The sequence below is a fragment of the Notolepis coatsorum genome (assembly GCF_963971535.1).
Source record: "Notolepis coatsorum genome assembly, chromosome: 4".
In the NCBI taxonomy this organism is placed as follows: domain Eukaryota; kingdom Metazoa; phylum Chordata; class Actinopteri; order Aulopiformes; family Paralepididae; genus Notolepis; species Notolepis coatsorum.
This window is the reverse complement of record NC_140168.1, coordinates 3,949,977-3,964,023: the sequence shown is the minus strand read 5'-3', so window position 1 is coordinate 3,964,023 and position 14,047 is coordinate 3,949,977. Positions and strand designations below refer to the sequence as shown.

Here is a 14,047-nt window from a genome sequence, read left to right as displayed (position 1 = left end):
ATAAAATAATGCAATAGTGCATTGCAATAAAATAGTTATCATCGTATTTTTTCGGGAGGCCGGTAAGGAGTGCATTACAGTAGTCGAGTTGGCTTGAGATAAAGGCATGGATCTGGTTTTCAGCGTCCTTTTGATTTATAAATGGCCGTACTTTAGCTATGTTTCTAAGGTGGAAGAATTAAGTTTGTCAACTTGTTGATTGTGATTTAAAGCTTAGGTCTGTGGTGGTGGACCTTCATCAAGCTACTGTGACATCATGTGGGTCATGTGAGGAGTAGGGCTGTTTCCCCCGAATAATAATAATAATTAAAAAAAGAAAAATTAAAAAAAGAAAATTCAAAAACATTTTTTCTTTTTATTAATTTCCTCAAACTAAATCCTCAATTTGAATAAAGTCATTAATCTGATTAAATGAGTCTTTTTTTTATTTTATTAAATCAACTTTCTTTAACGAATATAACTCATCAGTTTTAATACTATAATATTAGTGTATAGCCTAATCTTTATCTGCAACTGTGAAGAAAAACCCCATTGGTTTAAACAGAATGAATAGACACATACAATGTTTTATTCCAATTATTATTTCTTTTTAATAAAAAAAAAAAAAATTCGAATGTTTATTTAGAATTCGAATGCCAACGTAACGAACGAAGGTCAGAAGAACGTTTGGGCTCAGCCCTGCTGTGACATCATGAGGGTGGTGTGAGGAGTCCACAGTGTGACGCTGCTCTGTGACATCATGAGGGTGGTGTGAGGAGTCCACAGTGTGACGCTGCTCTGTGACATCATGAGGGTGGTGTGAGGAGTCCACAGTGTGACGCTGCTCTGTGACATCATGAGGGTGGTGTGAGGAGTCCACAGTGTGACGCTGCTGTGTGACATCATGAGGGTGGTGTGAGGAGTCCACAGTGTGACACTGCTGTGTGACATCATGGTGTGAGGAGTCCACAGTGTGACGCTGCTGCTGTGACATCATGAGGGTGGTGTGAGGAGTCCACAGTGTGACGCTGCTCTGTGACATCATGTGGGTGGTGTGAGGAGTCCACAGTGTGACGCTGCTGCTGTGACATCATGAGGGTGGTGTGAGGAGTCCACAGTGTGACGCTGCTCTGTGACATCATGTGGGTGGTGTGAGGAGTCCACAGTGTGACGCTGCTGCTCTGTGACATCTTGAGGGTGGTGTGAGGAGTCCACAGTGTGACGCTGCTCTGTGTGACATCTTGAGGGTGGTGTGAGGAGTCCACAGTGTGACGCTGCTCTGTGTGACATCATGAGGGTGGTGTGAGGAGTCCACAGTGTGACGCTGCTGTGTGACATCATGGTGTGAGGAGTCCACAGTGTGACGCTGCTCTGTGACATCATGAGGGTGGTGTGAGGAGTTTTGATTGATTGATTGAAAAGTTTATTAACAGATTGCAGAATGGGTACAGTACAGTACAGCTCAATACATACAATTGTTAAGGGGATGCAGACCAGAGAAAGACTTTCGTCTTGTTTACATCAGGGTCCCCCATTTTCAATTCATCATAACATATATGACATACATAACATACAGATAGACAGTACTGCTACATCTATACATTTATGACATATCAGATTTGCAAATACAGTACTGTTTGTGATACAAAAGTGTCCAGAAAAGGAGTGTATATACATTTGGCATAGAAACTGTACATTGGAGGAGGTTGGTTGGGTGGGTTGGGTGAGGGCTGTACATTGGAGGTGGGGGGGGGGGGGGGGGGGGGGGGGTTGGGAAGGGGACACACACACATTTTACACTGTACATTGGAATATTGACAAAGCCTTACTTGGTCATTTACTGTACAACTAGGTTAGGACATTTGAGTCCACAGTGTGACGCTGCTGTGATGACATCATGAGGGTGGTGTGAGGAGTCCACAGTGTGACGCTGCTGTGACATCATGAGGGACGCTAAAAACAGGGGAAATCATCTCTAAAAATACAAGATGAAAAACAAAGAATCGGCTAAAACAGTTCCAGACTGATGCAGTGGTTAGTAGGGATGGGTACCGAATTCGGTACTTTTGAGGTACCGAACCGAAACACGTCGGTACTACCGAGTATCGATTCAAGTGAGATAAAAAAAAAAAAAAAAAAAAAAAAAAAATTGTAATCTTTTTTTCTTTTCATGTCAACGTTCACACGCACAATACAATATATGCTTACCTAGGATTTGACTTGATTCAACAACAAAGCAGTCGGAGCAATGGCAAGCCGAAAACGGTTGAAATTGTAGTTATTTGAAGTTTGGATTTTTTTTTTTTACGACTGAGGTAGGTAAATAAAATTTCTTGAGACTAAAGTACCGAAAAAAGAGAGAAAATATTTTGGGGCGAAAATGGGCGGATTTTGTAACTATTTTTTTTTTTTTTTTTTTTTACTTTATTTCGGTTTTAGGGTTAGGGTTATGTTATTTAATTATTTTGGGGAGCCAGCCCCCCAAACTCCTGAAATGCATAGAAAACAAACAGTCAACAGTATAGCACTGTGTGGCTACAGTAACCTAGAGGGGAGGAGTGGGATGATAGAATTGAAATGAAATGAAATTGAACAGTATGACTTTTATATTGTTGTCTGAACACTATTTTTTTATAAGTATTTATTTAAGTATTTTTGCATTTATGTATTTATGAATTATATTATTTATGTATTTATTAACTGTTAATCCATTATGAAGAATTCCGTTTTCCAGATGAGCATAACAACATAAGAGTTTAAATGGGCACACTATTTAATTATATTGATTAATATAAATACATGTTTATTTATTAGACTTTAAAAACTCAACATTAATGAACAATCAACCATATTAGTCAACTGAAATAGCCTAGACTTATATGCCCACATCAGCAGCCAATATGTAGGCTCCTGGCTGCCAGGGCAGGTACATAGAAATACTGACATCTAGTTAAAAACACAACCAGATAAATAAGATGTAATATCCCATACGGAATCAATCTCAGGAGATGTTTCAGTCATGAAGAAATGTGACACCTGTGCTTGGGTCCTTTGAGTTCTTATATTTCGGGAATGTTCTCCTGAGGCATGCTGTCTGACGTCAGTCAGTCCACCATGCGCCACAGAAAACACACACCTACTTTATAAACATCTCCACTGACGCTATCAAGCCAGGGGTTTGCCTCTTCCCACTCAGGTCTGTACTTCTGGAGGCGTTTTGTCTTTTTAGGATGCGGTGGAGTAGTGTCTGCTGTAGACATTTTCAAACAGCCCGGTGATGCAGTGACTGAGCTGAGCAGAAGTAACTTGAGGATTGGCACAACCGCACGGAACGTATTTTAGCAACGTGAAAGCGCGAATTCTCATTGGTCGTGAGCTGCTGAGCGCACGCCCATCATACCAGAGTTGCCAAGTCTGTTTATTTTCCGCAACTTTTGAACACAATTTTGCTTGTTTTTGGCTTGTTTTTGTAGGTCGACTGGCTCATTTCTCTCACAATACTGGCAACACTGACTGACTTGCGGACAGCGGAGCTCTCACATTCCCGACCTTAAAATACGGGACAATTTCGTGCGTCCCGTATCAGTTCAATACGGAACGCATCTTTTAGTTTCCAATTACGGGACGATTCCGTATTTTACGGGACGGGTGGCAACCCTATATCCTCCGAGATCAGAACAAGCTGGAGGAACCTTACGCACAGGCCAGGAGTGAGTCGGATACAGTTCAAAGTTCAAGCCAGCGACATTGTGATGTAAGGCGGTAGCTTATCAACAAGGGCTTTGTAAATAAACAAATACCAATGATTATTGGCGCCTCTCTGCAAGAGAAGACCAACCAACCTTATTATACAGGAGACAATGGTGTCGCCAGTCATTAATCTGAGGGCAGAGTGATGGACAGAGTCAAGTGGTTTAAAGCTGCAGGGGAAATGAGCAAGAGTGAGTTTACCTGGCAGGCAGCAATGGAGCATGGTCTGCAACAAAGGTTTTCTACAGACTCCCCAGAAACATCAGCAGCTTTAAGATGAGATAAAATAGTCCCAGTACAACTCTATCCATGTGGGTGATAGGGCTGAGCCCAAACGTTCAAACGTTCGGACCTTCGTTCTTTACGTTGGCATTCGAATTCTAAATCAACATTCAAATTTTTTATTGTTAATAAAAAAAAAATATATATATATATTTTTTTAAATAATAATTAATAATAATAATAATAAAAATAATAATAATCACGAGTATAGTCAGGTTTTAATCGCTATTTCTTTTATTAGCGATATCTATTCATTTTCATCCATCCAACCCGATGTTATCGTTGGGAATGGGTCTGAGTTCGCAAAAGGGCAAATACCGCCGCCTATCGTCTCCCGGATGGTATTGCACATCATTGGATTGGATTGGTCCGGGGGTTTCCCTTCTCGGGCAAGCAGTATCGTGTTACCACATTCACTGGCGAGGCTCGGAGCAGCGGCTATGTGTTTTGGACTATAACGTTGGATCAATAAACATGATCCATATTTGGAATGGCGATCAGGGATTGGATTAATCTTTTTGCAGAACATCAGATGTGAGGTAAGGAATCTATGTTACCAGTATTGGGTTAATTAGATGTTTTTTTCACAGTGGTCACAACGTGTGTGTGTGTGTGTGTGTGTGTGTGTGTGTGTGTGTGTGCGTGCCGTTGGCGCGGAGCAAGGCACGGATAAACGATTTTTCAGCCCGCTTCTCTAGCGTGCATAAGGACACATATACTATCGATAATCGAGCGTTTATTTGAAAACGATTCATAAATCAGCCGAAAAATTACGTGTTTTGTGTATTCCACTAAAGGGCTATTATCGTGTCTTTCTCTGGAATTACTAGAAATCTCAAACTATACTCGTATTCAAAACGGTATAAAACGGCAATGTACCGATGAAAAAACAATCCGTTTCGTACATGTTGACTGCAAGCAAGTCATTGATAAGCGACGGGTGTATTAGACCCATAGCTATAATTTAAGATATAGTTTAAGCGTTCGCAAATATCCCCGTCCTCCCATTGATTAAAGCGCTGGCTTACAAGCCCTAATTTGGTCATATCCGGCCGGCTCTGAATGTGTTAAAGAGAGTTGATTTAATAAAAATTAAAAAAAAAAATTAATCAGATTAATCACTTTATTCAAATTGAGGATTTAGTTTGAGGATATTTATTTAAAAAAAAAACATTTAAATTTTTTTTTTTTTTAATTTATTTCTAATTATTATTAAAAACAAAGGTTCGAACGTCCGTTCGAAAAACCCTGATGCAGTTCGAAGCCAATAAACAGGCTTCAGGGAAACAGCTCTAGGCGAGGAGGTGTAGCCAGGCTTGGGCTGTTATGTTGACTAGAGGAGGTGTAGCCAGACTTGGGCTGTTGTGGGGCTGCCTCTAGTGGCTGCTGCTGGAGGTGGAGAGGCCAGGCAGCATGATAGTTATCCTCTAGTGGCTGCTGCTGGAGGTGGAGAGGCCAGGCAGCATGATAGTTATCCTCTAGTGGCTGCTGGTGGAGGTGGAGAGGCCAGGCAGCATGATAGTTATCCTCTAGTGGCTGCTGGTGGAGTTGGAGAGGCCAGGCAGCATGATAGTTATCCTCTAGTGCAGGGGTGGCCAACCCGCGGCTCGCGAGCCGCATGCGGCTCTTTGCCCGTCAATGTGCGGCTCTTCCATCCATAAAAAAAATAAAATAAAAAAAAAAAATTATTTTTTTTTTACTTTTTTTTTTTTTTTTACTTTTTTTTTTTTATGTCACTCATTCCATAAGGACGTAGAATAAACATTTACAATTTTTTTTTAAATGGTCCATTTGCATGTTCTTGGTATCTGAATCTAGGGACATAACGTCACGGTGACCAATTGCAGCCACTCTTATTGTCTGGGACCAAATACGGCCACGCCCCACTCCCAGCAAAAAGTGGGAATCTCTAGAATGGGTTTGGGGTGGCGCTGTATACGGAAGTAGCTCTCAAGGTGACGATTAGACAACACTTTTTTGTTGTCAGTAGATGGCAGCATTGGTTTAAAATTAAAGGCTGAAAATGTTGAGAACTACAACACTGCATTTCCCAAGAGCGTTAGCACAGGTCGCAGGTCACTGGGATGGGTCTATATTCTCCGACATGATCTGAACAGCGTTAAACTATTACTGCAACCTCGGTATAGCGACCGCGAATGGCCAACTAATTATCTTAACAAAAGTGCGCTGGTAGCATTACATATGTTGTCTAAAGGGGGACATATGGTACAATTTAAGATTCTAATGATAATCGGCATATAAAGGACAAGATAAAGCATCGTTAATTTGTAAGAAACCTCAATGAAAACGGCGCAGGGTGCTATTGTTATGAAAATGTGATAGAATCCTATAAAAATGTGGACGCACTTGGCCTACGTTCCGTTATATGGATCAGTGTCAGAAATAGTGTGTCTGTTACTAGGCTTGAGTAAATTGTAATGAACCAAAGGAGAATATCAATTCTATTTAAAAAAAAATTATCTTTGACTGTAAATAACACCATGCTAAAATTGACCAGACCTGAAAAATCTAAGCAAATGAATAAAGGGAAGATGATTAAACAGAAGGTTTTGTAGATACAGTACTGAATTCTGCCATCTTTTTTATAATGTAAATTTCTCCACCATTCTTCATCATATTGCAACACCGTTTTTTGCAAGACGTTCACAGAAAGGTAGAGAAACTAACTGCGTTCTGTTTTATGGCAATAACGTTCAGGTTTGTGGGAGATAATCCCAAAAAATAAGAGAAATTAAACTACACTCACTTTTGGCTGTGCCACTTCCTCCTGTCAATATGCGCCGGTTTCCGACTCAATGCCCTGAGATTTCTATAATCTTATATTTCACTAATAACAGTTAAAATAATTGGTAAACAAACATAATGCTGAAAATATACACTTTTACTGTATATCTCGGGCTTAAGAGGTTAACCCTGTGAGGCCCAAATTAAAAAGAAATTAGCAACTTCAGAGGCCAGAGGGTGGGACATATAAACACATTTACTATCAAATAGCATTGTGAGGCTGAACAACAGGACCAATTGACTATACATGTGCTTAAAGGGGAACTATCTTATAAATGGCTTTTTTCAGTGTTTACCATTGTTTCTTAGCTATGTGGACTTATATTAATAGGATATATGTCTCTAATTCTCATATTGGCGAATTCTTCCAATTCTCCTCTCACAATATTCACCCTCACTGAACTGAGTCATCTGAAAATGTGCATATCTGTGATGTCAGAGATTTCTCAGCTGCATAATAATGTGGCAGTTGATGTGGCAGTTGGCACCAGGCCACACAGTGGTTGGAGCCCAGCCTCAAAACGGCTTAAGATCTTGAGGTAGAAAAATGCGGTTTTTAGTACTTGATTAGAAATACAAAACAATGCATTTTTTTTGAAAAAAACCTAGGTGTTCCATAGACTCACAGGAATTGTGTAAAAGTGCCCAAATAGTGAAAGAAATAGTAAAATAGTTCCCCTTTAACATTTTTTAAATAAACATTATTTTTTTAAATGGCTAAAAGTGATTTTGTAATTTTGCAACCGTGGGTCTCACAGGGTACTTTTAACCCTGTGAGGCCCAAATAAAAAAGACATTAGCAACTTCAGAGGCCAGAGGGTGAGACCTATAAACACATGAAGGGTGCCGTGACTGAAAAAAAAGGTTGAGAAACGCTGGTATATGGTGTGGCTCTTTGTGGTACCACAGTCATTTTTTTGTGGCTCTTAGTCTCTGACTGGTTGGCCACCCCTGCTCTAGTGGCTGCTGGTGGAGGTGGAGAGGCCAGGCAGCATGATAGTTATCCTCTAGTGGCTGCTGGTGGAGGTGGAGAGGCCAGGCAGCATGATAGTTATCCTCTAGTGGCTGCTGGTGGAGGTGGAGAGGCCAGGCAGCATGATAGTTATCCTCTAGTGGCTGCTGGTGGAGGTGGAGAGGCCAGGCAGCATGATAGTTATCCTCTAGTGGCTGCTGGTGGAGGTGGAGAGGCCAGGCAGCATGATAGTTATCCTCTAGTGGCTGCTGGTGGAGGTGGAGAGGCCAGGCAGCATGATAGTTATCCTCTAGTCCTGCTGGTGGAGGTGGAGAGGCCAGGCAGCATGATAGTTATCCTCTAGTGGCTGCTGGTGGAGGTGGAGAGGCCAGGCAGCATGATAGTTATCCTCTAGTGGCTGCTGGTGGAGGTGGAGAGGCCAGGCAGCATGATAGTTATCCTCTAGTGGCTGCTGGTGGAGGTGGAGAGGCCAGGCAGCATGATAGTTATCCTCTAGTGCAGTGGTTCCCAAAGTCGGGGTCGCGACCCAAAGGTGGGCCGCGAGCAGCCATGGGTGGGCCGCGAGATGATTTCAAAAAAAAAAAATCTTTTTTAATTTTTTTTTTTTAATTTTTTTCTTTTGTCAGACCACTGAACTTAGAAGCAGGCCAGGACAGTGTTTCTAGTTGTATTAAAAAATTATATTCTATTGTATTCTAAAATGTGACTATATGGTTTTATATTAACTTAATAAATAAACAAAAACAAAAAATCTACTTATTTCAACGAACATTTCAAACTAAATAACAGATTATGCACATAAAACGCTGAAAACAACCGAAGCAACAATAGTATTTTAATGAGGCTATTATTATTATCATTATTATTTTGCAACAAGTTAGCCCTCTCATAAATAGCACATAATAATGAATAACTAACTTGAACTAACTTAATAGGATTGAAGTGATATTTGTCTTAAAAAAATTGGTCGCCTGGCAAAAAAAAGAAAGAAAAAAAAGCCTGACGATGTGCATTGGGCCGCGGCTCTCTGACGCCTTATTTTCTGGGTCCTGGCCTGAAAAGTTTGGGAACCCCTGCTCTAGTGGCTGCTGGTGGAGGTGGAGAGGCCAGGCAGCATGATAGTTATCCTCTAGTGGCTGCTGGTGGAGGTGGAGAGGCCAGGCAGCATGATAGTTATCCTCTAGTGGCTGCTGGTGGAGGTGGAGAGGCCAGGCAGCATGATAGTTATCCTCTAGTGGCTGCTGGTGGAGGTGGAGAGGTCAGGCAGCATGATAGTTATCCTCTAGTCCTGCTGGTGGAGGTGGAGAGGCCAGGCAGCATGATAGTTATCCTCTAGTGGCTGCTGGTGGAGGTGGAGAGGCCAGGCAGCATGATAGTTATCCTCTAGTGCAGGGGTGGCCAACCAGTCAGAGACTAAGAGCCACAAAAAAATGACTGTGGTACCACAAAGAGCCACACCATATACCAGCGTTTCTCAACCTTTTTTTTCAGTCACGGCACCCTTCATGTGTTTATAGGTCTCACCCTCTGGCCTCTGAAGTTGCTAATGTCTTTTTTATTTGGGCCTCACAGGGTTAAAAGTACCCTGTGAGACCCACGGTTGCAAAATTACAAAATCACTTTTAGCCATTTAAAAAAACAATGTTTATTTAAAAATTTTTAAAGGGGAACTATTTTACTATTTCTTTCACTATTTGGGCACTTTTACACAATTCCTGTGAGTCTATGGAACACCTAGGTTTTTTTCAAAAAAAATGCATTGTTTTGTATTTCTAATCAAGTACTAAAAACCGCATTTTTCTACCTCAAGATCTTAAGCCGTTTTGAGGCTGGGCTCCAACCACTGTGTGGCCTGGTGCCAACTGCCACATCAACTGCCACATTATTATGCAGCTGAGAAATCTCTGACATCACAGATATGCACATTTTCAGATGACTCAGTTCAGTGAGGGTGAATATTGTGAGAGGAGAATTGGAAGAATTCGCCAATATGAGAATTAGAGACATATATCCTATTAATATAAGTCCACATAGCTAAGAAACAATGGTAAACACTGAAAAAAGCCATTTATAAGATAGTTCCCCTTTAAGCACATGTATAGTCAATTGGTCCTGTTGTTCAGCCTCACAATGCTATTTGATAGTAAATGTGTTTATATGTCCCACCCTCTGGCCTCTGAAGTTGCTAATTTCTTTTTAATTTGGGCCTCACAGGGTTAACCTCTTAAGCCCGAGATATACAGTAAAAGTGTATATTTTTAGCATTATGTTTGTTTACCAATTATTTTAACTGTTATTAGTGAAATATAAGATTATAGAAATCTTAGGGCATTGAGTCGGAAACCGGCGCATATTGACAGGAGGAAGTGGCACAGCCAAAAGTGAGTGTAGTCTTTTGAAGGAAGAGACTCAGGGCTTTCAAATTTCGAAAAACTACCCTACCCAGCTCACACCAGCCCCTGTCAATCATCTGACTTCTGGATTTACTTTTTAATTTCTCGTATTTTTGGGGATTATCTCCCACAAACCTGAACGTTATTGCCATAAAACAGAACGCAGTTCGTTTCTCTACCTTTCTGTGAACGTCTTGCAAAAAACGGTGTTGCAATATGATGAAAAATGGTGGAGAAATTTACATTATAAAAAAGATGGCAGAATTCAGTACTGTATCTACAAAACCTTCTGTTTAATCATCTTCCCTTTATTCATTTGCTTAGATTTTTCAGGTCTGGTCAATTTTAGCATGGTGTTATTTACAGTCAAAGATAATTTTTTTTTTAAATAGAATTGATATTCTCCTTTGGTTCATTACAATTTACTCAAGCCTAGTAACAGACACACTATTTCTGACACTGATCCATATATGTCCCTAGATTCAGATACCAAGAACATGCAAATGGACCATTAAAAAAAAAATTGTAAATGTTTATTCTACGTCCTTATGGAATGAGTGACATACAAAAAAAAAAGTAAAAAAAAAAAAAAAGTAAAAAAAAAAAGTAAAAAAAAAATTAAAAAAAATATTTTTTTTTTTATTTTTTTTATTTTTTTTTATGGATGGAAGAGCCGCACATTGACGGGCAAAGAGCCGCATGCGGCTCGCGAGCCGCGGGTTGGCCACCCCTGCTCTAGTGGCTGCTGGTGGAGGTGGAGAGGCCAGGCAGCATGATAGTTATCCTCTAGTGGCTGCTGGTGGAGGTGGAGAGGCCAGGCAGCATGATAGTTATCCTCTAGTGGCTGCTGGTGCGGCTGCTTCCTTCGCTGGACATCTGTTGTCTGCTGCTGCTGCTGCTGCCAGTCAGGAGAGGAGAGGGCTGGTGTCGCGGTGGGCCCGCTGGTGACCCCCGTCTCTCTCATCCAACAGCCCTTCCGTGTCCTCTTTCCTGGCCAGAAAAGCTATTGAATCAGCCTTGATAAATGACAGACATTTGATGCCTTTTGTTTGGGTGGTGGAATTGGTCATGTTCTACACGGAGCATTTGCCACAAAGTAAAAAAAAAAAGTGAATTCCCAACAAACTGTTGTCTTAGATTTACCAAGGCTTAACACTTTCAGTGCCGGCCTCCGTTTCCTATTTACCCCCGTTGAATGCCGCCACCCACTTCAATGATAGAGCTCTCATATTTGCGAACGCATAAACTATATCTTAAATTATGGCTATGTGTCTAATAGGGCTGACCTTCAAAGCTTTTTTTGGCAATCGAAGCTTCGGGGCCCAGCTTCGGTTTTAATTCGAAGCTTCAAAAAATACTCTTATGTTGTGGGACTTATACAGCACTTTGGTAAACTTTGTTGTTTTTAAATGTGCTCTATAAATAAAGTGGATTGGATTAATGAATTAAGTAGCCCCTTTCGTGACTGTGACGCAGCCAACAAGGTTTCACTCGGCTGTGTGATTTAATTCAAGGTGGATCGCTGTTGTCGTTTGAACAACTTCAGATTTCATGGGAACTACCAATCCCCCAAATCAAGAATGTTTAAGATGAATGAAGTAAGATTTTGATTATTTGAAATATGGCCTGTGTAGACTAAACTATGCACAGAATTATGTCAGTCTACAAGGTCCGGATTCTACATGGTCCGGCAATGTAGACCTTGTAGACTCCACTACAGACCAATTATCAGTGAATGTTCATGCATTTTTAAGAAGGGCTACTTCCACAAAAAAACAAAGAACTTACCAAAACATCTCAGTAGCACCTTATCTAAATGTTCTATTTCATTATGGAGATTCATATTTATTTATGTATTGCATGCATTTCTACATTTTATTTCCTATTTTGTTTATTCATCCCAGTATCTTTCTTTCTTATGTGTGGAATTCTACAAGGCATGTAGGTGTATATGTGTTTGAGGATGATATCCTTCAAACAGGCAATAGTGATGATATAATTTGGGCAGTGCTGAGCTGGGTTACTTTCCTCCAGTGTATTAGTCCCCCGCCCCCACCCAATTCCCCCCCCCCCCCACACACACACACACAAAAATCGAAGTAAAAAAATTAAAATAAAAAGATTTAAATAAAAAAAAAATATTGTTTATTTTTTTAACTTTGATTTTTTTTTTATGTTCGAAGCTTGTGCCATCGAACGAAGCTTCGAAGCTTCGAAGTATTTAAGACAGCCCTAGTGTCTAATATGGCCGTCGCTTATCAATGACTTGTTTGCAGTCAACATTGTCGAAATGGATTGTTTTTTAATCTGTTCATTTGCGTTTTATACCATTTTGAAAAACGCTCGTTTCTTGAAACTTCCAGAAGATTTCAGAAGATTCTATGATAAACGCCCTTTACTGGAATACACTGGAATACACAAAACACATTTTTCGGCCTATTTAATAAACGCTAGATTATCGATAGTATATGTGTACTTATGCACGCTATAGAAGCGGGCTGAAAAATCAATTCTCTTATTTCCTGATCGCACACACACACACACACACACACATACACACATATGGCACACGCTGATATATAGGTGAAAATAGCTCTGATTATCCCAATACTGGTAAAATAGATTCCTTAACTCAGATCAGATGTTCTCCAAAAAGATTATTCCAATTCCTGATCGCCATTCCAAATATCGATCGCGTTTATTGATCCAACGCTGGGTACTGGAAATATATATTCCACGCTGTTCTGACTGTCCACAATGAGTCCGATCGGCTCGGGTTACTTGCCTGAGAAGTAAAATGTGGATTCCGGATTTTTCTTTTCTCATCCATTTTCATTGAGTCCATTCCAATGCGTGCATTACCATCCGGGAGACGATAGGGGGCGTTCAGACAGATCCCCACTGGTAACGTGAGGCTAGATTGATGAAAAATGAATGGAAATCGATAATAAAAAAAAAATAACGATTTTAAAAACGGCATATCTCGTCGGCTGGCACTCAACGGTTGGCATGAACTAACGAATTATGCCGTGGCTGGCACTCAAAGTGTTGAGAGGAAATCCAACCAGCCCTTTTCTGTTTTCAACGCATTCGCTGTCTTTGCTGAAGACGACTCTGTACGTCAGTGAAAGCAGAATAAACACGGCCCTTTTACACAGTATGTATGTAAGAGGCACATTATGGGGTCTCTCAGGAATATGTCTCATCTTAATAACTCTAATAATTCCCCCCCCCCTCCCTCCTCTTCCTCTCCCGGACCAGAACCCCTTCCTGATCGCGGTGGTGGCGCTGATCGCCAGCGGCCTGTTCATGGTCACCTACAAGTCGACCCAGTTCAACCTGAAGGGCTTCCTCATGGTGCTGACCGCCTCCTTCATCGGAGGGATCCGCTGGACCCTGACTCAGCTCCTCATGCAGAAGGCAGAACTGGGTCAGTGGTGCCGGAAAGCACAGATGTTTAAGTAACGGAACGTAAACCAATCCCGGTCACCCTCTTTATCTGGGAACGCCCAAACCCAACTTCGGTCACGCCCCATCTTGCGCGGCATTCTGGATCTTTCCTCACAGCCCCACCAGATTTTGACGTCGAAAGGTAGGTGATATGAAATCATACTTATTTTAGAGTATATATATCAAATTTCATGAGTATTCATCTATATTTAGTCATCTAAAGACTACTAGATGTGAACGTTTGTACCACTGCAACGTTATAATTGTTCGAATGTGTTCGGGGCGACGCTGTTTTCCAAGTAAAAGTAGCATCCTGTTCCTTAAACATGAACTCCCACTCGCCCCAAGATGAAGTCAGATCGTTTGTTTATGTTGCTAGCATATATAGCCAGTGTTTTGTCAGACGAAATGTGTT

At 41.0% G+C, this 14,047-nt stretch overlaps 1 protein-coding gene across 1 annotated transcript in view; it reads left to right on the top strand.

The window, feature by feature from the left end:
• The window catches only part of LOC311227597 (solute carrier family 35 member C2-like), a gene marked incomplete at its 3' end in the record, with an annotated part of 64,082 nt that overhangs the window by 23,868 nt on the left and 26,167 nt on the right, over nucleotides 1-14,047 (top strand). The window contains exon 6 of the mRNA XM_084313317.1: nucleotides 13,444-13,612. Within this exon, the coding sequence (XP_084169443.1) occupies nucleotides 13,444-13,612 (169 nt within the window). The remainder of the gene's footprint in view (nucleotides 1-13,443; nucleotides 13,613-14,047) is intronic.